Source organism: Cynoglossus semilaevis, chromosome 10, assembly GCF_000523025.1.
Source record: "Cynoglossus semilaevis isolate Cse_v1.0 chromosome 10, Cse_v1.0, whole genome shotgun sequence".
NCBI classification, from domain to species: domain Eukaryota; kingdom Metazoa; phylum Chordata; class Actinopteri; order Pleuronectiformes; family Cynoglossidae; genus Cynoglossus; species Cynoglossus semilaevis.
The window spans coordinates 6,029,489-6,055,844 of record NC_024316.1 but is presented as its reverse complement, the minus strand read 5'-3'; the positions used below and the strand labels follow the sequence as shown (position 1 = coordinate 6,055,844).

Sequence of the window (26,356 nt, the reverse complement as noted above, 5' to 3'; positions counted from 1 at the left end):
TCCGTTCCTTGACAAAACAAGGATCCCCACGCGCAGCAGGTTTCATCAGGAAGCCTCTATTTGTCACACTCTATAAACTTTAGAACTCCTTGAAACACTCTTACAGGATAATTGATTTTAATTGCTGAGGTTAAACAAGGTGGTGGAATCATGGATACGAGCTTGTTGCTACAGCGCTTGAATTAGAAAACAAGGCGGAGCACATTCATAATCACCGCCAGTCTCTATTGTTGAGATACAAGCCCCATGGGAAACTTTTCTGGGTCACTATTTCGTGAAGCTACAAAAATAATGAAGACTCCTAAATGTACAAGGTGGAATCCCAGACGAGACACGTGTGTGTTGAGAGAAAGGGCTTAGCTCTGAAGCCCGGGTGTCAGTTGGTCCCATATAGGTTAATGTGTCACAGAGGGACAGCAGCCAACTTTGACCTCTTGACCCAGGGCTGGGTTAAGTCAGGAAGAAAACTCCAGTCTGAGAAAGAGTGATGATTCTGGCCACTGGTCCAACTGTAGATGTGTTCATGATAAGTAGACTCAATGTTACATTGTCAATATGAAGATATTTTATACAAGAGGAAAAATCCCTAAAACAACATGTAATGCTTATTATTGTCATGAAGGGGAAAACAATGCAATATATAGTTCTGATATTTTACTATTTTCAGTTATTTAGTTATATTAGTACATATATATATATATATATATATATATATATATAGTATGTAGTGCTTTAGATAAATTAAAATATACAAAATAAATATTTTGAAGGTTTTCATTAAAACCCCAAACCTTGGCCAATTTTACAAACATTTTGACTAATTTGTGGCTGCACTACAACTGTATATATTCTTTGTTTACAGCCCATTAAACATTTGGCTAGTTTCTATTTTTACTTCTTTGGAGTGAATAAATCACTCTCAGCACCTGAAGTGACATGGATTTTATTCAAATAACTCTTAAGAAATGTGCACATATTTATCTGTCCCCATTGAACACAGGGAGGTCAATCCAGCCAACACTGGAGGAAAAGAAGAAAATAACATTCAACGCAGGGCCAACAAAAAACAAACAATCATGATGATGTGTATCCAATTAAATAAGGGCTGATCTGCATGTCATTGGATTGTTAGAGGCAGCTGGTTGACTTTAAGAAAACTCATTCAGACGCTGGAGTAAACAGTCTAAACAGTTTATACACAGACTCAGGCCAAAGCCTGGAAAACAACAGCATTCTTTCCATGATGTGACTCTTCTGGCATTACTCCTTAACCCCCCCCCCCTCAGCTTTTTATCTTGTGTTTGTGCAAAAAAGATATGAATGGACGTACAGACATATGTTGAGATTCAACAACGATAAATACTGTAGAAATGTAGGATATGGGACAATACTGCTGCTTTGTGACCTGGGTTTTCTAAAATGTGTGCAAACATCACATTTGTGAGTCAGCCAAAATGCCCTTTTTATGTAACACAAGCCAAATGACGCTCTTTAAGCTGTGCTGTCCATTTGAGCACTGCAGACTAAAGTCTGTGTAATCAGAATTAAAGCCTTTCCTGTCTGCCATAATCCAGTTATTACAGGCCACTAAAGGGACTCACACTAACACTGGAGCCTGTGAAACGCTCTGAAAATGGAAGCAAGTGGTAGAAAAGTGTGTTAATACACTGTATATAAATATATATATTTACATTCTAACACAAATATACACAAACTGCAGTACAAGAAATAATTTGATGCCTGCCAAAATGCCTTAAATTAGAATGCTTTCAGACAACTACATTCAAATTCCAGTTTAATTAAACAGATGCATTTGTGTTAACCATATGTTGTTCTAAGTGGTGGTTTGATTGATTTTGCTTTTTTAATGTGATTTTGAAATTATAACTGTTTTTTTTTTTTTTTGGTATATTTCTAATTGGTGTCTGGCACCAGTGTTTCCAGGTGGTAGCAGGTCATCCTAGTCACCCTCTAGTTCACTACTGTACATTAAATGCATCAGTCAGTCGGGCTGATGATGAATTAGCATCAAACTAACAAAAAAAACCCTGGTAAAAAATTGGGTCAGGGGTTACTGGTCACAAAACACACACTGACACATGGTAGACTCATATATTTCAAACATTTCTGTTTGGTGTTAACTCATAACATGACAAACAGGTCACACAGACTTTAGGCTCTAAAACACTCCAAATCCACGCGATGACAGCCTCATGAGAACTACGGCAGTCATTGATCCATTTTGTCATGTGCTGGAGTTAACAATGAACACCTCTGTGCAGTAGACTTAGCTCAGCCCTCATTCATACTTGAGTAGCTTTAGAGAAATTCCCCCCATTGAGAATTCACTAAAAATTAAGGAAGGATCCGTGGCATGACGGGCCCCGTGTGAGTCAGCCGCGGGCAGAGAAAAGAAAATCACAGGACAAAAACATGGGGGAAGTGTTACAGCAGAAGTCATTCAAATGACTGGAGGCAGCATATGTATGTGATATTTTGCAGTGTCATGCATCAGAAACGTCTCCAGAGGCAGGAAGTAAAAAGTGCACCTCATCAAAAAGTGGGGGGTTCTCCTGATGGGCCCCGCTCTCGGCAGCATTTGACAGCAATTCACCTCAGCACTGCCTGTATTTATCGCTGTGCTGCCATGAAAATTCATCTTTACAAGTCAGTGAATCTCACACTGTGTCATAAAGTGGGAATTTTATATTTTTTTTAAAAAAAGAGAAAGACAAAGCCAATGTTATCTTGAAAAAACAGCATCTGTTTTGCAGTCGTTTCACTGTTTATCTAAAACAAATGTGCCAAAATCACAGCGCAGCACAGACCACAGGCTGAGGCACACATTTAAAGGTTGAACCTATTCTGAATGTCTCTGAAAAAGAGATTAAATATCATATTTTGCTGATGCTTTATGGTTAGCTGGCCTATAATCAAACTTCTAAGGGTGAATTCATTAGGGCAGTGGTTCCTAAAGTTGGGGGCGCAGCAAGGGTTTTCTTTATTTGAGCCGGAATTGGGAAATCACACTGCTTTTCTAGGAGTTTAATATTAAGAGTACATGTCTACTAATTTATTCAACCAAATAAGTTTATAAATGTCTACTAATTTATTCAACCAAATAACAAGTTTATACAATCTTATATTGACTGAATATAATAAAGGAAACAGTGATCATAGCTATGAGAGAAATCATAAACTCCACATATACGTATATACCCATATGAATATGAGTCATCAGCCCATCATTTTTTAGGTTGGGTCATAGTATTTTTTTGTTCCATATCATTTAAAAAAAAAGATGACTTACAAGTACTCTAAATAGGAATGTACTGTGTTGGTGGGCCATCATGTATTTGCTTCTACAGAGCCAGGTCGTCACGCACAGTTTCAATGGACAGACCAATAAGGCACAGACCAATAAGGCACAGACCAATAAGGCACAGCACACTGGCAGTAAGATCAGTGGAAGAGAATGAAGTAGACAAAACCCCATAGAAGTAGACTGTAATTCTGTCCACCAGTGATCAACCCTGATACATATTAATAACTGCTATTATAAACTGTGGAACACACAGGCAGAACATGGCAGGAGGGACAGAAGCACAAAAGATATCAATAACGATCTTTGAAATATTTTAGTGAAGTGTATTTTCAGACAATGAGCACTCCCATAGCCACACACACGGATGTTATTATCAGCCTAAATGGCTCTTTGGTTTGGCCATTGTTCCTTCAGAGACCAACAACAACAGGGAGGCCACAGATGCAAATAACTGTCCAATCAGAGAACAAGAAATGCACAGGGAAGGAAATGTGGCCAGTCTTAAAAATCAACAAAGTACACAGGGAGGATAGCATCTCTCTCTCTCTCTCTCTCTCTCTCTCTCATTATTGATTCTAAGGCCCTCAGTGTGGCCTGGTCAGCTAGCATACAGAACTGTGGAACTGGATGTTAGCTCACAGCCAGTGATTGTCCCACAGAACTCAGGTTTAACTCCTGTGACTCCAATAATGGCTCTCCTCCTTTATAATGAGGTTTCACAAAGATGCACCGACTTTGATCTGCATCAGGAGCCTCGTCCTTCTCTGTGGATACTGTTATTTTAATGCTTTTTGGAGAGATTTTTGATGAAGAGTCTACAGCGCTTAAAGTACAATAGGAGTATGATGTATTATATGTCTGCCAACATATATTCTAGGTTTCTCAAAATCATTTGCATTTGGTCTGTCATATACAGTTGCTTTCTTCATGTTTTTAAATTTGTATATATTTTCTCTGCCTGAACAACACCAGTCTTAGACTTTTTGCCATGACTGAAACAGGAGAAGACGATATTTGATGAGCATGTGTTCATACCATCCACAAAGAATGGATTTTTCTGACACACACTGTAAATATTCTTCTTGGTATGATTTGTAGTCCCAGAGTAACAGCAAAATTTAAAAAAGAAAAAGAAAAAAAAAAGAAATGAGACCTGGCCTGATTTTATGCAGGTTTTTAAAACACACCATAAATTCCAAATATATAATCCTGCTACAAATGGTGAGTCAATTCCAAAGATTGATGCAGCAGTTACATATTTTGATTTAATTGTTGAAACATTTATAATTCTCCCTGCGATAAAAAACGTCAAAAAATAAAGTTTTGAAACATAAAAGAAATCCAGATTTTGTAAATGCTGTGAGTGTGAGTGTGATGAAGTTTGAGAGGTTCCAGGTAAAGTGTGTCAGTCGACTGACTGACTGACTGACTCGACCTTGTCTCCTGAAAATGAGCCACTATGAAAGGTTCCACATGACACCCACATGGAGGCAACGAGCTGTCACCCTGCTCTCGTCAGGAAACATTGAACATGTCCGTACGGGAGGATGATAAATTCATCACAAGCGACGTCCTGCAGCGGGCGCTGCCGACGTGACCTTGATCGATCGCAAGCAGAACGACAGATGGCCATAAGGACAGTCACGTGACTCCACGCCAATTAGCATAATCACATGCACATACAGTAAAACAAAAAAGGCACAACAAGGCCACATGGTGCTCAGACAGCAGCAGTGGGTAAGTGACAAAGAGGTAATGTTGTCATTGTCTTGTAGAAAGTGTTACATGTTTAGGGGGAATGTTTAATTAGCAGCTATAGGAATAACATGCTGGGACTGGTTCATTTCATCCAGAAAACACTGTTCCCGCTGAACCAGATTAACTAGGACTCAACCTCAATGAGGCAAATCAGACAGGCAGACAGTTTGTGTCATGGCGTCTGAGCTCTCATTTCTGTGACAGGTTGTTTATCCTGTTTCCAGATGTTTCTACTTATATGGTGCAACGTGAACCTGCAGAATATCAAATTGTAATATGTAAACAAAAATAGATATACATTATTATACAAATTTATAATAGGTCTCCAAAAGTATTTAGAGACACAAATTTTACGATAATGTCTTGTTTTACCAATATAAAATATTTCTGATGTGTTTAGTGTATGGATTTTTGATATGGCCAATATAAAATATTTCTGATGTGTTTATTGTATGGATTAGGCACCTTTACTTTGTCATATTCAAATGCAATTTGTCATTTTTTTTTCGAGTCACTCATTGGTATGTAAGTAAATACAAGTGTATTTACTGGAGTAAACCTATATCTTAACCAATCAACTTAATGATGTCACTTAACTGATCCAAGAACAGATTTTGCTGTTGGCAAGCAAAAAAATGTTAGAAATAAAATAATAAGAGTTCTACAGTAAGAGAAGCATCCCTGTTCTTTGTGTTAGTGTTTGTCCACCCACTGTTATTACCTCTGCACACAGAGAAAATATAACTTTAATATTTAAGAAAAAGCTAAAAACCACTCTTGAGTATTTAAGCGGCACCTTTTTTATTTACACATTTTTTCTTGTAGAATGTGAATGCAGGATTAGAGGGATTATCCCCAAATGAAAAGATAACAGTTACATTTTGCCAGCTAAAACACCAACACTGGTTCTATTGCCAAACCAGAGATGGAGAAACAAACAAACACTGGCCCATTTTTCTTGATCATATAACCTATGTTGGTTTTAAAAGCAAAAACAATTAGGCAAATGGTCATGTCTTTTAGTTTGCCTTTTTTTGTGTGTGAAAAAATAGTGTTTTTACGATTACAGTGAAGCCAAATAACCAACGATTTTTCCGTAAGGCATTGGATTGACCACAGACCTTGATCACAGAAGTAAACTTTGCAGTAATTGTAATATCAGAAGGCCAGAGGATCCCTGTGAATTTGCCAATATTATGTCAGAGACACGGGGAAGTCTGCACAACATTATTAAGTTAGTGTGGGGTTTATCCCTGTGGTCCTCTGAGACCTGGGTCTGTAATATTCCCTGTCACTCTGCTTTTCCCTTTTCATTGCATTGTCTGTTTTTTCACATTGTATTTCCAGATCACATCCAGGGACTGGCTTTACACACTAAGTCACTCAATACCTCATCACTCAGCCGAAAGTCAAGGAAAGGGCAGGGGGGGAATGGCAGAAGAGAAAATGCATGAGTGAAGCAGAGGAGAGAGGAACAAAACAAGCAAGAATATGAAAATGAAGGGGGTTAAAAGGTTAAAATTTCAGAAGAAAAGGTCCGAAGGAAGGTTGGGGGGAATAGAGTGAACTGGAGCATGAAGATATAAACGACCAGCAAAGGGACAATGGGTTATCTAAATGAAAGAAATCATATGCAAATGATGACAGAGGAGTGAGCGACAAGGAAAAGGAAGGGAAAAGGATGGGATGGAAGAGAGTCAGGGAGACAGAGGTGGAGAGAGTTCCACAGATTTATGGCAGGTTGTTATGGAGCACGGGCTGAATAACAGAAGGTGAGACCATGTGAATTATTTATAAGGTTACGAAGGTTTTTCAATGTGTGTGTGTGTGAGAGAGAAAGATTGTGTGTAGAAAAGGAGACAGAAAGAGAATGTGAGCAACAGGAAGACGACAGGAACAGGAGGGCTGTCACTTTATTCCTAAAATCTAATTCAAACAAATATTTTTATTGCATGCAAGACATTTCAGGACCTAGTATTTACCATGTCACATGTTATAACCCAGAACATACACAAAGTCCATCGGGTACTACCCACTCTTATTGAGCAGGCACAAAGGCACGAGTGGGGTTCCAGTTTGGCAATTTTGACTTGCTTGCCAACAGCAGAATAGCCAACTAGCAACAGGTTTTTAATTTTGGATCAGGAGGAGATTTAATGAGTGGTCACAATAACCCATATTGTCTTATGCAGTATTTTTGTAGATAGTTTACTTAAATACTTAAATTCAAAATTTTAAAAAGTGACAGTCCTAGAACTCAATGGGAAACTCAATCTCCAAACTTGTTCAACTCCAAAACATTTATCTCTTTACTTTGATTATACTTCTAGAAACAGGAAGAATTCTCAAAAAACCACTGAAGGCATGTGTGCCATGCTTGAGCTTAAATCGTGAATACATCTTATTCACATTCAGGTAAATGCCACTAATTCTCTAGCTCTACCTCTTAAAATCAATAGGAAATCAAAGAACTACTCATTGTAGGTCACTAAGAATCAAACAACTGTCAGCATTTTCACCTACTCAGTGAATAAATACAGCAAACGTTTTCCAGACGTGCTCAGGATTTAACATAGCCTACACCCAAAACCGCTAAAATGCATTTGGCAAGGTGCAATGTACAGGCAGCCAGTCCAAGTGCTATTCAGCCACAGCCACACCAGCTCACTAAAACTAACACCTATTATTCCAGGCACCAGGAGCAGCTCTGTGGTAAAAGTGAAAGAACTGTTTTAAAAGTTCACAATGGTAAACAACCTAGGGCTCACGTAACTCTGGGTTTACCTCGAAAGAAAAACGGTTCATTTAAATTAATGGTTACTGAAATTAATTTAACGGTGCTGGTAGTTATGGTTCTGTTAAGCTTACGGTGGACCAAGAGGCAGGACAAAGTTAGACAAAGACAAGCAGATTTGTTGACGCTTTTTAAGACCCAATAGAACTAAAAAAAAAATTAAAATTAAAAATGAAATGTATAAAGAATATATTTAAAAAATCAATAAATGATTAATAATTGTACAGGTCTGTGAATAAATTCACACTACCCTACTGTACATCTTCACATTGTACAAAAAACAAAAAAAAAACATAAAAGAAATTCTAAAATATTTAAATACTATATATTCTTCATACAGGGCACCACTGCTAACCACTGAAAAGGTCTGTTATACAGTACAGCTAACAAGCTTATTCAAAATAAGCTATAATGGCTTTAAATAAGTTAATGTAAAGGGACACTCACCGAGTTGATACAAGCCAGCTCCTTGTTGAGCAGCCAGGGTAGGGACAGCTTCCCCTCTCCTTTGTAGCATGACTGAATTCTCTCTTTAATCTTCTCCTTTATCCGCTTCATTGTGAACAAACACAAAGCCGACTCCTTGGGCGGTTTGGCTCTGTTCTTCTGACCCTGTGCAAAAACAGTGAACAGAACCTCTTCCCGCTCTGAAATACCAAGAGAACGTGCCAAATGGGTTCCCGGCCGGGTTATGTAAGCATCCTGAACCAAGCGGTATTCCACTCCGTCCTTGGTGCAGCCAATGGGGAATTCTACGTAGGAGTAGAACTTGGGATCATCGACACATAGTCGGACAATCTTCGAGGTGAAGAACTGTTCGCTGCTCGAATCGGGAGAGGTGAGCTGGGTGTCGAGCTGAAGGGTGAGGTAATAAACAAACTGCTCGCTGTTGAAGCCATAGATGTAGTAAATGTCAAAGGCAGGGAATTTGGACAGAGTGTCAGAAGGAATCTTCAGCTGCGAGGAAACAAACTCGTCCTGGTAGACAAAGTTGAACATGTCTGCATTCTCCTCATTGGACATCAACTTGCGACTGGACAGGGTTGGGAAGTACTCTGATTTCCCGTCAATTGGTGTGCCGACAAACAGCTTCCCACCTTCACCAAAAATATCAGGGGCGATCACGACACCTGACATGGTTCCTGCTTCAGCCACACTGGATAGGTAGTGCTCTTTACGGTGATGGGGCTCACCGAGTTTGAACAAGTCATCCAGACGCAAGAACTGACATATTCCCTGGGAAGTACTCCCACAGGCAATCAGGCGGTTGTGGGCGGCATCAAGTAGCAGGAGTTTGTTCACATTAGAGGTTTGCACCAGTTCATGGGGGCAGGACTGGACACCAGGAGGAGGGTAACAGCGGGGGTTGTCCGTCACAGGCCCGGTTACATGACTCCGCAGTTTGGTGAGGTTGCTGGAGAGCTTGTAGATCCAGTTGACAGCACCCAGGTAGACCTCACCAGTTTTGTTGTGCACTACCAAGTGTGTGAGGCCTCCTTCAGGTGGGGAAAAGGAGAGAAGGGGGATGGACGTGGGGGAGGAGAAAGTTGAGGTAGAAAGGGACAGGAGCAGAGAGAAGATGGGGAGGACTGGAAGGGATGGGCTCGGGTGGGAGGACATGGTAGTGAGGGGAAGTGATGAGAGAGTGTGTTGGTATTGGTGGGTATTTTTGACTGTAATCCTGTGCAGGGTCAGTCAGTGCCTCGTAGAACTTAAGGCAGAAATGAAACAAAAATAGAGTTTTTGACGAGCTATTGTCTTCCACCTCTCTCCACACTTCTGTGCTTTATAATCTCATCTCTTGATCCTCAGCCTTGTCTGCTGCCAGCCCTGAAAAACAAACACACACAGACAGGACTTGGTAAACACTGATGTCTGTATATTCATACACTGGTGTTCTCCACTTCCGCTGAGCTCACAAAACAGATCCATTTGTTTTTATTGAAATGACAAGAAATTTAATATACGCCCACAGACCCAGACTCACAGGCCTCACTGTTGCAGTTTAAAAAAAAACAGATGAGGCCACTGTTGCCTTTGCGTTATTGACTTCTCCACTCAGACTCACACCACTTCATGGAGTGCATCTTTTAAAGGAGGACGGGGCCAAATATTGCTCCCCTGTGTATCGATTGTCTGCAGGTATTAAAAGATTCAACGGAGAAAGCGCACAGACACACACTAAACAAACTTACAGATGAGTTAATGTATGAAAACATGCAGATGTATTCTTTATTATTATGTGCATAAAACACAGGTCTGTCCAGAGAGAGTTATGTTACACAAGGTGAGGCAGTGATGTGCAGCTTTGAGAGAGCAGGTACACATCCATAAGTTACCAACAGGGCTGCAGGGAGAGTTCTACCTGATATTTACAACAGGCCAACAGAGCAGAGAAATACAGGACTCCTTTCAAAGAAGGGGGAGAGAGGGAGAGAGAGAGAGAGAGAGAGAGAGGACTGGTTTAACTCAAACAGAACAGACAGTCACCTATAAGGATTCAAAGACACTCCAAAACTGTACTGGTTACCAGTTTTAGATCTGCAGCATGTTCTTTAACTGTAGGTTATATTGGCACTAGGTTCAGGAAGTTGTCAGTAAATCTTTATTGAAGGCCAAACGTGTCAGTTGAGTTCGATTAAATTCATTTTTCAAAAGGTACCTTGAGGACGAGGTACTTATATGCACCCAATAATCTTTCCCATAACACCCTTTGTAACCAGTTTTAAAATATATGTTGCAGATATAGTACAATATACGTATATAGTATTGTATAACATGTCAATAAATATTCGATATGTAATGTTTGTATTCCCTTAGGTCAGTTGTATTAACTTCCTCACATGTTCAAATGCCACTTTCACAATCCATATCCTGGTGCTTGAACTCACAATCAGGTTTGGTCTGACAACAAAGGTCCTTGAAACCTTGATTACTTTGGTCAAGGTCTTTTTATATCTGTATGTTCATTTTAGTAAGACCTGTGAGAGTTCCATGTAATCCAGAAACACACACACACACACATACACACACGTCATCATCACCACCCTCTTCTCTCAGCCACTCAACGTTTTTGTGAAATGCATCTTTTTTCTGCAGCCCAGCCATGATTACAGTTACAGTGACCAGCCTATTGTCTGTGCAATCAACACAAAGCAATCACTGTTCTCACATAGGACACACACACACACACACACACACAGACGCACACACCCACAGGCACAATGTAAGCATATGCACTCATTGGTCAAAGGCATTTTCTGCAGGCTTTTCCTGACTCTGCTGACTTCATCACACACACTCTCATAAACACAATTGACATAAAACAGACTGCTCGCCCCACACACGGCCATTCTTCTCTACAGATGCACAGAAGCAGCACACAGAGCACAGTTTCTGGTGGTAGAAAGTGAACCAAGCCGAGGATGTTAAGAACCAGTGGCTCCACAGCAACAGCCAGAAGAGTTCATTTTATCAAAATACATATATAAAAAATACATACTAATATATTGATTAGTTCAAATAGAAATCACATGTTGATTATGCTTCTGAAGCTTGTTTTAGCTGTGGATAATGCTACTGTTACATTTTACACAGGAAGCTAACGGTTGTGTGTGTGTGTGTGTGTGTGTGTGTGTGTGTGGCTTCATGTTTTTACTAAATGTAATACAATGTTCAGATAGCTTCTGGTCTAAGTTCAGAATTATAAAAAAACAAATTTAGCTAGTTTTTTACCTTTTGAGCTGATTTTTATTATCCAACAAACTATATATTTATTTAGTTTATTTTATATTATTCCACAATCAGTACAGTATACTTATTTAAATAATAAAACTATTTCTTTTGATAATTGCTTCTGTGTGGTTGTGTGTGTGTGTGTCCATCCTATGGTCCACCTGCCTGATCAGATGAAACCTGGTGACCGTTCAGGTCTGTCCTCAGCTGATTTATTAGTGTTGGCACTCTGACTACACACACACACACCTCCAAAGACTTTTTCCAAATGGTCACATTTATACACAGCACGTCCTTAACATGGAGCTCACATCCGTGCCTGCTGTCCTCACCCTGCAGGAATCTGTGTTGGTCTTTGTGTATGTGTGTGGCTGCAGCTCCTCAATCCTATTTAACTATCCAAGCATGTGTCCAAACTCTGACCTATATATATATATATATATATATATGTGTGTGTGTGTTTGTGTATATATATAAATAACTGTTCCATATTAAACATATTCTGGATCAAGTGCAGTGCGGAGAATAAATGTCAAAGGCATGAGCTTGAATACTGAACCATGAGGTACTTGTACCTGGATATATGTAACGTGGATCAATGTCAGTAAATCCAGACGCATGAATGTACACATTACAAAGTATATTACGTTGTAACACCTTGTAAGAAAAGCCAGGATTTTATCCCACATTTATTATAAATGTATTATAAATGTGTGAAAAGTGTGAAATGACAGGTTGAAGATTTGACAGGGTCATTCACAAAGGTCAAGGTTTTTAGTTTAAATTCAAACTATTTTCATAGGCAGTTAAACACAAAATGATTTGATGAAATTGTTATTTTCAAACAAGCATAGCTTCTTTGTTTTTACTTTCTACAACTTCAGAACAACTTATCATAAAATGCAATACTTGAAACCGAAACTGATTAAACCTCTCCTCAATTCAAGAGATTCGTCTTTGTCTCGTCTGCAGTCTGAACGCCTGGAGCACTTTCCTCATGGTTCAGGCAAATAATCTGCCTTTAATCTGCCAACAATTAATGCAGCCTCAGTATTCACCACTTATAACAGCTAGCTGATGAAAACCTGTCCTTCAGTCCACTTAAAGAAAAACATGTGTTCACATTAATTCAACTTCTTTGGGGAAAAGGTTTTCTCAACTTCATGAGAAGAATTTGATCCTCTGTCAGATTAGGGCAATAACTGGTGAGTGCCTGGAGAAGCTGGACAAAGTTTATGATTGTGTTTATGCAAACATTTCATCAACATCATTTTACCTTGAGAGGCATCAGTAGGCTGGGAATTTAAAAACATTGACCTCTTTTCATTGTCACACGCTTTCTTTCAATCTTGGGCTGCCTACTTTTATAATTTTATAAATGTTGATCCAAAGAGAGAGAAATTACACAAAAACCCCTGAAAAAAACAAGTGGAACCAAAATGGTGGAACATACTAAATGGCGCCTCCCATGGCAGCCTGTGTGGGTTGCAATGACATTGTGAATTCCCCCATTGTTGGAAGAATAGCGTATTTTATTTATTTATTTTATATATAGAAAATACATTTTAACTTCAATGTTTTATCACTGTTGGAGAAACAGTTTGTTTATATAAAAGAAACTGTTTGAAAAGCACGCTGCTCTGTCTGTAGGCTTTGGGTTTAAGCTTCTCTTGAGTGTTATTTTGCAACTTTAATTTTCGAACAACTACTGTGAAGTGTGTAATGAAAAAAAAATCATCCTATTTCAAAGGTTGATGTATAAAGACTTAAAAGTCCACAGAGTTTGATAATCGAGAACACACGTATTTGTTCAGCTTGAGACACAAACATGACATCCATGCATTAGGAAACTAATGTGATCAGTTCAGGCTTTTGGTTTTGCAGCAGATTTTATCTTAATATACAGGTCAGATGAGGAAACTGAGGGAGATAGACAAGAAGGCATGAAGACAAACACACACAAAAACACAAAACTGAACACCTGGAATTTCATTGTAGTAACTATTTTCTACTAACACCAAAACTGAAGACTTTGTTTAACTCACTAGAAAATGCAGCCAATAGGAAGTCTAGTATGATCATGTACAGTTTAATGGAAACACGTTGGACAGAGGACATGTAAAAATGTTTAAGTGGTACAGCCAGCCATTCCCAAAGTGCTTTAGCATCCCTTTACCTCTAAATGGGACCATAACTAACATAATATCCTTCGAAGCAGACATTCTACCAACAACCAATACAAAAGATGTTGACTTATGTTATAAATTAGTTCAAACGTTTTACTCTCCCATGATGTTTTTAAAGTGTCCCGTATTGGCTAATGTGGAATCTGCCCTACACCACATACAGTACTTTGGCCTGGGTTTTAGACAAAACTGCTGCAAAACTGACTCGACAGGGACTGAATCTGTTAGACTTTAAAAACCCACTGATGAAGTGCTACACACAGCTTTAATGTCAGCAACTCAAAGTGAAAGCTTAATGCACTCAATCTGAAATGGATCATTTTCCCCCCTAAATAATTAAGAAGCCGCACTGACAGACAAAGCACTAACCAAGCATTCATTTTAATTCCTTGTATTTTAGGGGAGAGCTGAGCCCACGCAACGTTTTCTTGACACAACTGACACTGGGTGATGTCTTTTAATTGCATTTTGTCATTTTCTATCTTTTATGCACATATAATTGGATGACACTGATGACAATATGCCATGTCGTCTAAATTAATTGGGACCCATTTCACTAGCAGGGTGTGAATGGAATTAAATAAAGTATTGTGTGAGGCTAAATGAAGCAAAAATAATGTGCAAGGACACTCTCCGTCTCTCCAACTGCATATACATGGAAATGTGTGTGTGTGTTCGGCGTGCACATGTGGGCTGCTGTGCAGCAAGGACACAGTGCTTCATTTGCAGTCACATTCCACAAGTGACACACTGACCCCACAGACAGCTGTGACTATACAACAGTGTGTGTGCACGTGCGCATCGTTTGGAATTCATTGCAGTTACAAACACAGGGAAATACATACAACATATATAATAATCAACTGTAATCATATAGTTGATCAAAGAACTCAAATCTCAATCACCAACACAGGACTCTGAGAGCAGCAGCTTATTCATTACTTAAATCCACACTAAAGTTAAAGGGAAGTAGTTAAGTTTCCACCATTCTTGATCTCGGTCTGACCTTCACACAGTCCTCTGACCCCTCTCTATCTCAGCACAGGATGGACGTCAGGATACTACTTATTACTCAGTGGACCGATTGTGTTAGAGTCAACCACAGTTGCCTGATATTTCCATCACAACATTTTATTCTGCATTCATGACTTTTCAATAGAAACCACAAAGTAACGTCTTAATTTGTGATTAAGGATAAATCAAGATAAATAAATATACTGTATATATACTGTATATATATATATATATATACAGTATATTCATATAATGACAAACTGGTGTATCTGTGGAATTGAACCCCTGAGAAATCTCGTAACATAACCATTCCTTCAGAATACAGTATAAAAGCTACAGATTTAAAGGTAGTAGTATAGTATACTAACTCCTGGGGTTGTTTTGTAACCCCTGGGTGTAATTACTTTAACTGGTCTAATGACATAATCAAAGTTAAACATAACTCAGAAGTAACGCCTGAAGATAACAATGATATATGTAAAAAAAAAAAAAAAAAAATTAACAATTGCCCAAGTGACAAGAGGTAGCATTTATATTTTTTATGCTAAATACATTAGCAAAAAGTGTTCAGTTCAAACACTCTATCTTTGCTTTCCAATAACATGCTGTATTGTGTTAATCATTTTGTCATTTTGGTCTGTCATGTCATCGACCACATGTCGGGCCATTAAATCACACAAAAGCACCACAACTAACTCCAGCACCGCATGAGATCGTTCACATTTCATGAAGGATGTTTACAACCGGATGGCTGTGTTTGGTTGCCTTTTTCTGCACAAATGTCAACAACCACTAAGACAAACACTGCTTGTTAGGAGAGTGTTGCCACCTTTGTGTGACAACAAAGGATTTGGTTCATCAACTCATGCCTGATGTGTGTGACTGAGCTTTTTAACCACCTCTGCTTTTCTATAGTGACAACAATGATAGAGCTGAACCTATTTCAAAAATAAACCACAATTCTAAGTAGTTTAAATGTCATAGGATAAAACACACATCCTTTTATATTCGCTTCATTAATTGTGATGTCGCAGCGTGGCACCAAAGACAGATGGAAACAGCCTGGATCTTTCCAGAAACAATCATTGATCACATTACTTGCATGTTTAAACCGTGCAGAGAAGTCACTACGTCTGGCCAACAAATACTCAATAATGCTGTGACTGTTTTATGCTAATGATGTCCTGGCTGCAGTTGCGCAATAAGTTGAGACACGAGGGTGATGCTGATTTGCTCAAAATGTCAACAATAAAATGAAACAGCTCTAATTTTACACATGCAGCTGATTTGTTTTATTTAGACACATGGGATGAATCTTAAGTGTTCTGAAGATGGTTGTTATGAGCCATTTTTAATCACCGTTGGTCTAATCCGGGGATGGGCAGGTGGTCCACAAGGGGCCGCTGTGGTTGCAGGTTTTTATTCCAACGAAGCCGCAGAACACCTGACTTGGGACTTCAGACAGTTGATTGGTCAATCAGTGTGCTCTGGATTGTTGGAACAAAAACCTGCAGCCACAGCTGCCCTTTGTGGACCACCTGCTCATCCCTGGTCTGGTCAGTAGATCCAGGACTTGCTGGAAGAACCGGACACAAAAAGTGTTTCCAGAACAGATAAGGACCAAGAATTCATTAAAAGAATTAGAGCTGCAAGAATTTAGCTGCAAAGTTGCAAAGTTGTAGTCTAAGACGGGAGCCCCTTCACAAACTCACAGACAAACTACCAAATATGGTAAGAAACATCAACTTGTGGAAAAAAACATATTAAAAAACATGTTTTCAGCAATGAACATGAATATTAAACTTTTTAAAGGTCACAGAGGTCACTACAGTTCCGAGCTATAAAGGACTCAAGTACTCAGTTTTAATGATAGGAAACAGGAAATAAGGCAGTTAGCCATGTCATTTCAGCGGAAAGCCTACCCTTCTACTTTGGACTTCTAATTATCATTGGTCAAATGTAAAGATTAAAACTGCGTGACATAATCTCACTGTTTATTTCTTTAAATTAAACATATTTGTATGTATAAATGTTTCAAACTTAAGTTATCCAGTTGGGTTAGAGACAGGCGCATGCACGTTGTGTGTTAAATTGACCCTGTGTGAGCTTGTGAGGGGAAACTTGACGTGTGGTCATTTGCAAAGAGTGAGCGGACCCTGCAGCTACAGCCATTTAGAGCGTCCTTAAGTGTTTGAATAGGCACAGGAACACAGTCCTTTATCTGGGATTTGCCGTGGATAATCGAAGTTGGCTCCCCACCGCAGAGCAGCAATTTGCAGTTTGAAAAAATGAGCAGGTCGTAGCACTGGTGGAAACTACAAAGCCCATTCATCCGGAGTGTAGCGTAGGGAAATCGTTGAATTTATATCAGCTTGGTTGTTTGTTTCTTGTTTGCGTTCAGATGCATGGAGGGAAAGAAAGGATGCCGTATAGACACTGTGGCACAAGGACAAAGGAAGAAGAGGTGAGTTTTCTACAGCTGCTGATAGATCTGTGTGCAGACAGATGGGAAGCTGAGTGTATACTGTAGTTTTATAACTGGAGGCGGGAAGAATATCATCATCTATCTTGGTTGAGAGACTTTATGCTCCAGCAGAAATAGAAACCTGTTTCATTGTTCTGTAACGCTGGCTCTAAAGCGGCTGTTCCTACAAAAGTTCAGTCACCATTACAAGGGCGGGGACACCAGTGGGCTCATTGTGTTACATCTGAATTCAAAGGAATACAAATGGGTATTTGTGTGATTTATTTAACCAATTATGAAATGACAATTTCATAATTGGTTAAATAAATGAAGATGCTACACAATCCTATCTTATTATTGCATTTGTGATCTGTAGATGCGTATAACGCAGCATTCAGTGAAATCTGTCTAACCAAGTCTTTCCTGCTTAACAGAACATTCTGATTTGACAAATTGAGACCACAGTTAAGTGTATGTGTTAAGTAGATTTCAACATCAGGCCACACAACGGTTTGCATCAGACAGGCCTCAGCGAGTGCACTTAGTCTGTGACTGACAAGCTGACTGACACCATTGTCAAATGGATGGTGAGGGACCGCTGACTGAATAATACTGTTGAGGACAACGGCTTCATTAAAGTTTTGAAAGGAAATCTCAACGCATTCTGCAAGCTGTTAAGATGAACAATAATGACTAAAACCCACAAAAAAATAAACATTTGGTTTTAGTTTATATACTTCTTCACTTTTTCCAGTACTTCAATTAAAAACAGATGTGAAACACTTACATGCTGTTATTGTCTCTCTGTTTCAGTAATATACAGAAAATATTTTACTGTTATGTTTGGAGTTGTTCATTTTTAGATTATAATCTAGAATAATCACAATTAATCAGGATTAATTACTATTACGATTCATTATGATTAATCCACAGATACCCAGTGATTTATCAGATTACAAAACTTAGTTAGCCCTACAATAAGTATATATACGACTTAAAAAAGGAAAACCAGTACTGTGGTATTTGCTTTAGAGCACAAATAATTAGTTTCAACCACCTTTAGTCTAGGTCAGTATAGTCATTTATGGTAAAATATCTTAACTTTATAAAAAACCTAAAGAAAATCACTGAATCTCCAATATCTTCTTGCATTTGTAATCTGTATATTTTTGACTTATGTTTGTCATCTATAATATGGCTCCACATCTATCTATCTATCTGAAAAAATATTTCCCATTTTTTGAAGGGGCCTCCAGTGATCTGATTGTTGTATTTGCATGAAGTAGATGGAGCAGAATAAAATGAGGTTAAAAGTCTACTGGCTCAGTGAGGCTCACAGCAGTGCTCGGAGCCAAATGCAACTGCTGGCAAACTGAACAGAAACACAAAGTATAGATGAGGGTGATAGGAAGGTGACACTATAGACTACAGCTAGATGTAAAGTATGGTTGGATTTATGACTAATGCTAACAGAGACACTGTGTTTGTGTTGACCTTCAGTACATGGTTTTTCATTTGAGTCCAGTGGGGTTAGAAAAACAGAAAGGTCTTCATTAAAGTGACACAGAAAAGACAATGAAACAGAGTATTGTTATTTGTGTACTAGTCGATACTGAGTTCTGAGTTAGGATACTTAAATATGCAATTAACTGACTGTCAGCATTGAATAGAGCAGTGGTTTTTACTTCCCAGGGGGCGCTACGGGGAGCTCAGAAAATTTTGAGGATTGTTTATCTACACATACCTGTGAACAAAGAACTGAACATACCGCAAATGGAGAGTCCAAACACAGTCTTGGAATAAACCCAGTTAACTAGCAGAAGAAAATAGTTGGGCTTCTTTGTGAGCCACGATGTCAGAACGCACACACACACACACCCACGTGTGTGTCATCTATCCATATGTCGTCATGTCATCTTTCCTCTGATGTGACCTTTACACACAGATATTTGCTTCCCCGTCCTGCCGGCTACACAGCTAACACAATTACACTGGGCTAATGAACAGAGGACCCTGATAAAGTGGAACACAGGCACAGACACACACTCACACACTTACTGCATGCATATCAATCTCCTTGTAAAGGCTACATTTGCATCTTTAATATAAATGAAAGTGCTTATTAAAGTGCACACGGCAGTTCAGATCAGATGGAGTCAGAAATCATCTAAACTCAGGGACGTTCAACCCCCTCTCCATCCTCCTGGGGTTTCTTTTTTTTTAATCAATTTTCTTGTCCGTATATAAAAAGCTGACTGTTTAACTATTGTGTAAATTTAGAAGTGTAAATATGTGCAGACATTTTTAAGTTTTTTAAACATCAAGCTTACTGTAATGTTCATTCTACTTCTGAGTGAATTAATGATACCGCAGTGAAAAAACAGAAGCCCCAGTGTGACATGACGATCACTTTTCTTACAAGTATAAATAAATATGTTTGCTGTGTCATTTGTGGAAGAAAACACCTTTTAAAATGTTCTCAGAGGAATACTCCTCAAGAACGGCAAAATCTCTTGGCCAGCCCAGCTGTCAGTAACTGGAACACACAGTTACTTTTCAAAATAAAATTTTAATAAAAACAAAAACAAAATGATTAAAATGCAGACATACACATAGACGGTTAGCATCTAGCATCTAGAGTTATATTCACCCATCTTCTTAGCCACATGTAATGTAAATTTGCACATTTGTACATGATTTGCTTTATTTTCCTCATTTTACATATTATTCCCTTGCTAACATGGAGCTATAATGTAAACAAGACACGGCTTGTACCTGACAACGCTGCTGGCAGCATTAGTTTCCTGAGTCTCAGTTTGTTAAAACAATAAAATAACTCACTCCTCAGTCCAAGAAATTCCATTCCCACCTCTGAAAGAATGTCAAACCGTCCAGCACATATCTCAGCTCTTGTGGAATAGTCTCCTCAGAGATTCATGTTAAGCCGCCCTCACCCGCTGTCATTATGTATATTCCAGTCATTGTTTGTCAAAGTATGGCCCAGGTGTCCTGACGCTGGGCTGACTGCTGGCTCCATACCAAAACTGAAAAAAAAAGCTCATTTTAACATTTTAATTAAATTCTGTTGCAGTGTTTCCTGTTAAAGGACGTATGAAGTCAGGTCTGCCCAGGTGTCACTGCTGGCATCAACAGCCTAATATTTACATTTTCTTCACATACACAAATCATGGCCATCCAATTTGACACTGAATTAACGTCAGACTTGTTTTCCATATGGGAACCCGGAGATAAAATCTTATCAAATAAGTGTCTAGAACCTAATTTTTGTCTGCGCTCTCAGGGCCTTGACACGAATCGTTGAAAAAAAACCTTGTTCTAATTTCCCTCCTGATCAAATCCTTATCTACATTTTTTGACATGGGGTTACAGTCGCAGAGGAAGGAGGCCAAGGAATTCTTGAGGCTTTGCATTGGCCTGATTGCAATTGGACGTGGTGCTGCGTGAGCCTCAGTCTGGTTCTGATTATCACGTCCAAGACCTGACAGCATTCCAGCGCCGCTGCAAGGCCGTGGCCCCACGTTGGGGGGTGGGATTTTTCTATTGTGCACATGTTACACTGATCCCAGAGCAGCTCTTTTTGAGCAGAGAAAGAGGATGAGTACACATCTGATGAGTTTGGACTCTGGCGCTGCCTTCTATTAGTTCTGCTCAAGGTTCTTCGTGTGAGATTCTGACTCCCTTTCAACTTCAGAGCTGCTGTTCTGTGGCTGAACCTGACTTCTGACCTCCCTGTGGTACTGGTGAGAATTGCCCTTCGAGGAGTAATAAATACTCTCTGAAACAAAGTGAAGATTATCTGCCCTCAAGGCCTGTGTGGTTAAATCAAAACAACCACAAATGTACAGGTTTTTACAGGTTGGTTATGAAGGTTCACATACTCTGGTATATTATAATATGTATTAATGTATTAGTAATGTTAATAATATAGCTGACATAAAATGGTCAGGTGGATTCCTTCAAGTTCTGTTGATGTCAAAAAATATGGTGGTCACCCCAACACAGACAGGAGCTACTGGACTGTTCTTCTTTTCGGTCTATAGCATAAATGTCATCATTTTACACCAGGAATGGAGTTGACTGTCCTAGAGGCTTTAAAGCAAATTAGTTTTGAATTTCAGTATTTTTCAGTATTTGTTCCAAAGTCGGCTGCTTTTGTTTGTATGTGTATTTCCTTTGATTGACAATAACAGACACTGTGTAGGAATATAAGTGTTTTAAAAAGTTAAAGCAAAATCTCTGGATGTGCGGAGGTGGGGAGACTAGACAATAGTCCTGTCACAAAAGAAAGCAGCTTTGCACAAAATGATTGGAAATCAAACCTCAAGACAGTCTCACAGAGACTGCACTGATACAAAACCGCCAGATGAGTTTAAAGCATTTTTAAGCACTTCCGTTCATGAACATTTTCAGCAACATAAAATTGCACCCAAAAATAGAAAGACAGACATTGAAGCAGCAAAGTGCGAAAGAGATTTGTGTCAGGGGTGACGTGTGCTGTAAAATGAAGGCTGAGCTGCAGAGTGAGATCCTGAGGACTTAGATCGTAGTGACCAGGATGGACAGGAGAAGACCAACTTTAGATGATCAGTTTGAAATAAACCTGTACATGTGAAGTTGGAGGTGATTTGTACATGAAGAGCTTCAGGACAGTGGAGACGACACTACTTTGCAGTGGAATTGAAAGAGACCCCAAAGAAGATTCCCTGATGTAGGACATGGAGATGGGCTGTGACAAGACGGCATTTAATTCAAGTTTAAATGTCAGCAGCTAGTGGTAAATGCTGGAGTGCAGTCAGATGCAAAACAAAAGACTGTTTTTCAAACCAGCTTCCTCTGCATGAAATCTCTTATTCAGGCTAATATTTCTCTTGTTAATTCAACATTTTACCTACAAACCCCATGCCTGTTTCCTCCCTGTCTCTGTGTACGTTCCCAGCTGATCCACAGCTTGCTGTATTTGTAAAACACACCTATCAATATTCATAATTTGTTCTTTTTAACCTTAAAGCGGAATCTCAGCTTGGTGCAGCCATGTGGTGTAGATTTTTTTGGGGAGGCAGTATATGCCCATAGGGGCTCATAAATTATTTACTGCATATGTTATCTATCCCCGGCTGCACTGAAATAAAATTGATAATAAGGACCTTGAGATGCAGGATCACATAAAAGTTTGATATTGTACCTGAGATTTAGAATAAAAAATAATAATACTAGATATTAAGGGTTTGATGGTAAAAAAAAACAAACAAACAAACAAAAAACGAAGAAATTTAGGCCTTGGAAAGCAGACACTGAAGGCAGCTCTTTGGTTGACCTGACCATGCCAGGAACATGCTGGACAATGAAAATACACAACTACATTGACATATCAGTGTCACTCATCATCCCACCTACAGCCCAGCGGCCTGCTGCTGAATAAATATTCACTCATACTATATTTCAGCTTCCACCACGCGGGCTCTGCCGTTACACTGCATCTGCAGGCATGTGGCGGGGGACACCCGTGGGCCTGAGGGTCACAGAGGGCGTGAGAGCACACAAAGACCCAGCTGGGAGAAAGACAGAGGGACATAGATAGAGACAGAGACACAGAGACAGGGATTTGATCTCATGTGGACGAGCTACAAGGCAGCAGTCCAATACTGTAAACACACTGTCTTCTCCTAACCTGTGGGGACGTGACCTCGTGAGGACACTGCAGAGTTTACCCAGCAGAGTTCAGAGTTAGTGACCACAATCCAGCCCTTTAACTAACCACTGACTTGAAGTAACAGTACTTTTAACAGTATCTGAAACACTGCTAGGTTTTGTTAGTGTCCAGTAGTGACCTCATGCCCCACTGATGAAGTCAATACAGATTCTTTTCCTCAGCCTCGCAGCTAAAAATTTCCCTGATGTCATTTCCTGTCATCTTTTTTTGAAGTCAACAAATAAAAATAAAATATTTAATTTCTTACTTTAGGACTTTATGAATATCTCACTTTATTGGTTTTATTTTATTTGTTTCCATTCGGGACAGAACTATCTGCTTTTATTAATAGGTTATAAATTACGAAATAGGAACAGTCTTTTACCTAAATGTATTTCCCCCAAAGCAAACAGACAGGGGACATCTGGTGCATTTAACATAATTGTAATAATGTTTAAGCATTGTGCTATATATGATACTAAGATTTTTATGTATTTATGTAAAAATAGGTGAATAAAAAAGTACTTGTTTCTTCCACCTCCCTCCTGGCAGCGATCCAATCACAGAAGCAGTACAAACCACTGTTTGCTTATTTAGTCATTATGATCAGAGACAATGAAGAGCGCGTCAGAGCCCTTCCACTGGACCAGTGTCTAATGTCATTAATACAAGCTAAATTAAATATAAAAAAGTAATAAACATTCAATTTTCAGAAGTTTTATTTACAGAAACCAAGATGTTGTCTGGTGGTTTTTATGTGGTTTCCTGGATGAAGCTGTTTTATCTGCTGCTCTCTCTGTTCTTGCCTCAATTTCACTCTCTTTACTTAGACATGCTCTAAGGTCCAATCATTTGACTAGACTTTTGGGAGGTTTTTTTTTTTTTTTTTTTTATTGATTGAGCTGAGAGCGATCACCAAAAGTCACCCATGAAATTTCATTGGTGGAGCTCAGCCATAGCAAAATAAATACAGAGGAAACGTGGTTGGTTTAGTCAAGGATGGATTTTACCAAAACCAAATATCAACATAATCCTCTTTTTAAACAGAAATTACATGTGTGTGAAATTGCTGCCACAAAATTTTGAAGCAAAATAATATAAGAAGCCCAATACATTTTACAACAAATTTAAATAAACCAGCTATTATATTGTTTTCAAAACCCACATCTGTTGATTTCTTTTTATTTACGGTGTTTTGTTGAAAGAACAACAGCCTTGTAACATTTAGTGAAGAAAAGTTTTGATTCATCCAGTAAAACGGCAGCTTTGACTGTTTTAACAAATATTGTATAGAACATATACAAACTTTTAAAAAGGCCTACTTCCAAGATTCACTATTTCCTGGCAAGAAGAAGAGGGAGAAAATGTTCCATTTTCATGAACATATACTCTGTTGGTATTGTCGCTGGTGCCAGTGTTTGAGACGTGATAGCTCCCATCAAAAGGCCTTCCACCCTGAATTCCAAGCGTTTTGGAACACTTTTAAATAAACTCATGATACACTTCTTTGTGTATATTGTCAGCTTGGGCCAAGTATCTTCACACAGGCTTAAATTAATTTGTTTTTCCAAAGCTCCATAAGGTTTTTGAACATTTCTGGCACAAAGCACTGGAAAAGCTATTAACACGTTCAACAGCACTTTTTTTTTATATTCCACTAAAGTCTGCTTCCTTCTCCCGCCCATGTCAGGTGGCTTCTCTGTGTTTTAACTAGGCTCAAGAAACATATAGCAGACCTGTTAACAGGTATACAAAGACACTGGCTTCAACATTTAGCCACACTAAGCCGTTTTCACTCAACGTATCCATTAACTAATAATTATCTTTCCCAGCAAACCCTGAGAGTACTTCTCTTGATTAAAAAACAGATCACAATATTCATTTGTCAAGAGGAACAATCACAGAGTCACCTACAATATTGCAGCCAGAATATCACATACAAACAAATACTGTAGCTAAATATTTGGTCGCCTAATTCAAATTTCAAGCATTTTGTCCACAATGTAAACAGAATAATACAATTAAAACAACTTCTAGGACATCAACTGTGTAAATACTCCAGTGGCTGAGAGTGAGAGAGAAGTGAGAAAAAAAACTTTCTCCTCAGGAAAGAGTAGATACAGTATATGATGAGCAGCAAACAAATAATGGGACTTAGTGGATTGAAGCAAATGTAGAATTTACTGTGGGAGGTTCTTTGCCACAGTGAGTGGCTGAAGTCTGTAGTCTGTAGTTTCCACTGGCAGGTCTGTTTTCAGTGATAGTTTAACCTTCATTTCCTAGACTTCTTTCGCAAATTGGATTATTTGCAGTTTTAGGCAGATGTTTACATCTTAGGTAAATTCACTCACCAGCAGACTCCAGTGTGAACACTGCATTGCCCTGAAGTGACCACTAGAAGAAGATGTGTCATGTTTGTATCAAGTTTAAAGTTGTTGTACAATCAATGTCAGTCAGTTTGATTTGAACATGGATGGCTGGGGCATCGCAGCCCTTTTTTCTCCCAGCTTTCATCCTCCAGAAGCAAAACCCTGGTGATGCCTACCTTCATGTCACCACCTCATGTCCCAGGGCAAGGAAATCTTAACACTCTTGGACTTGTTTCTTGTTTTCTAGTCCTATTTTAATAATTATTTTTGTCTTATTTTATTTTACTTAAACTTTCATTTTGAGCTGCTGTTGTTTTTTGGTTTATTGTTTGCATTAGTGACTTTTCACCTTTTATACTTCTAGTATTATTTTATCTTATTTTACGATAACTTTAGTGAAAAACTTTCTTTCAGAGCTGCTATATTGCTTTGTCATTATTGCTTGCACTCTGGCTTCTCGCCATTTTATATCTAGTCTTATTTAAATTTGATCCTACTTTATTCAGTTCATTCTAATAAAACTCATATACAGCTGCTATTTGTTTTGCTTTCTTTCTTTTTATTTTATTTTCTACTCATTTTTGCACTGAGTGCAACTTTCAATTCGTTGTCTTGGTGACATGTGACAAATAAAGAAATCTTGAATCTTTTCACAAACTTTCTCCTTCAACATTGTCTGATTGCTTGTTTCAGTCACTGGCTACTTTATTTCTTTGCCACGTCCCTCTGGTCCACCACAGAACTGTAATATATGTCTCACCTCAATGGATGAAAGGTGACATGGCCGTTCAGACTGAGGTACCTAACCTAAAAACATCACATCAAGTATCTGGTTTTGGACCAACTATGAAAGTGGTCTCAGTCAGATATGGAAAAGATTTAGGTCAACTCTAGCCTTCAGTGTGAATGTAGCCTTTAGACTGCTCTATATGTCACAAGCTCATACAGCCAGAATTTAAAACCTGAACTCGCCCTTAAAGTCCAAAAGGTGAAGCTCACCA

General features: G+C 38.8%; 2 protein-coding genes across 4 annotated transcripts in view; one reads left to right on the top strand and one right to left on the bottom strand.

Moving 5' to 3' along the window:
- Window positions 1-26,356, top strand: part of snphb (syntaphilin b) — a 1,167,912-nt gene that overhangs the window by 40,805 nt on the left and 1,100,751 nt on the right. The window lies entirely within an intron of this gene.
- Window positions 1-26,356, bottom strand: part of LOC103384751 (plexin-A1-like) — a 68,352-nt gene that overhangs the window by 8,593 nt on the left and 33,403 nt on the right. For both annotated transcript variants that reach the window (XM_025059381.1, XM_025059380.1), the window contains exon 4: window positions 8,325-9,707. In XM_025059381.1, the coding sequence (XP_024915149.1) occupies window positions 8,325-9,497 (1,173 nt within the window). In that variant the 5' untranslated portion in view covers window positions 9,498-9,707. The remainder of the gene's footprint in view (window positions 1-8,324; window positions 9,708-26,356) is intronic.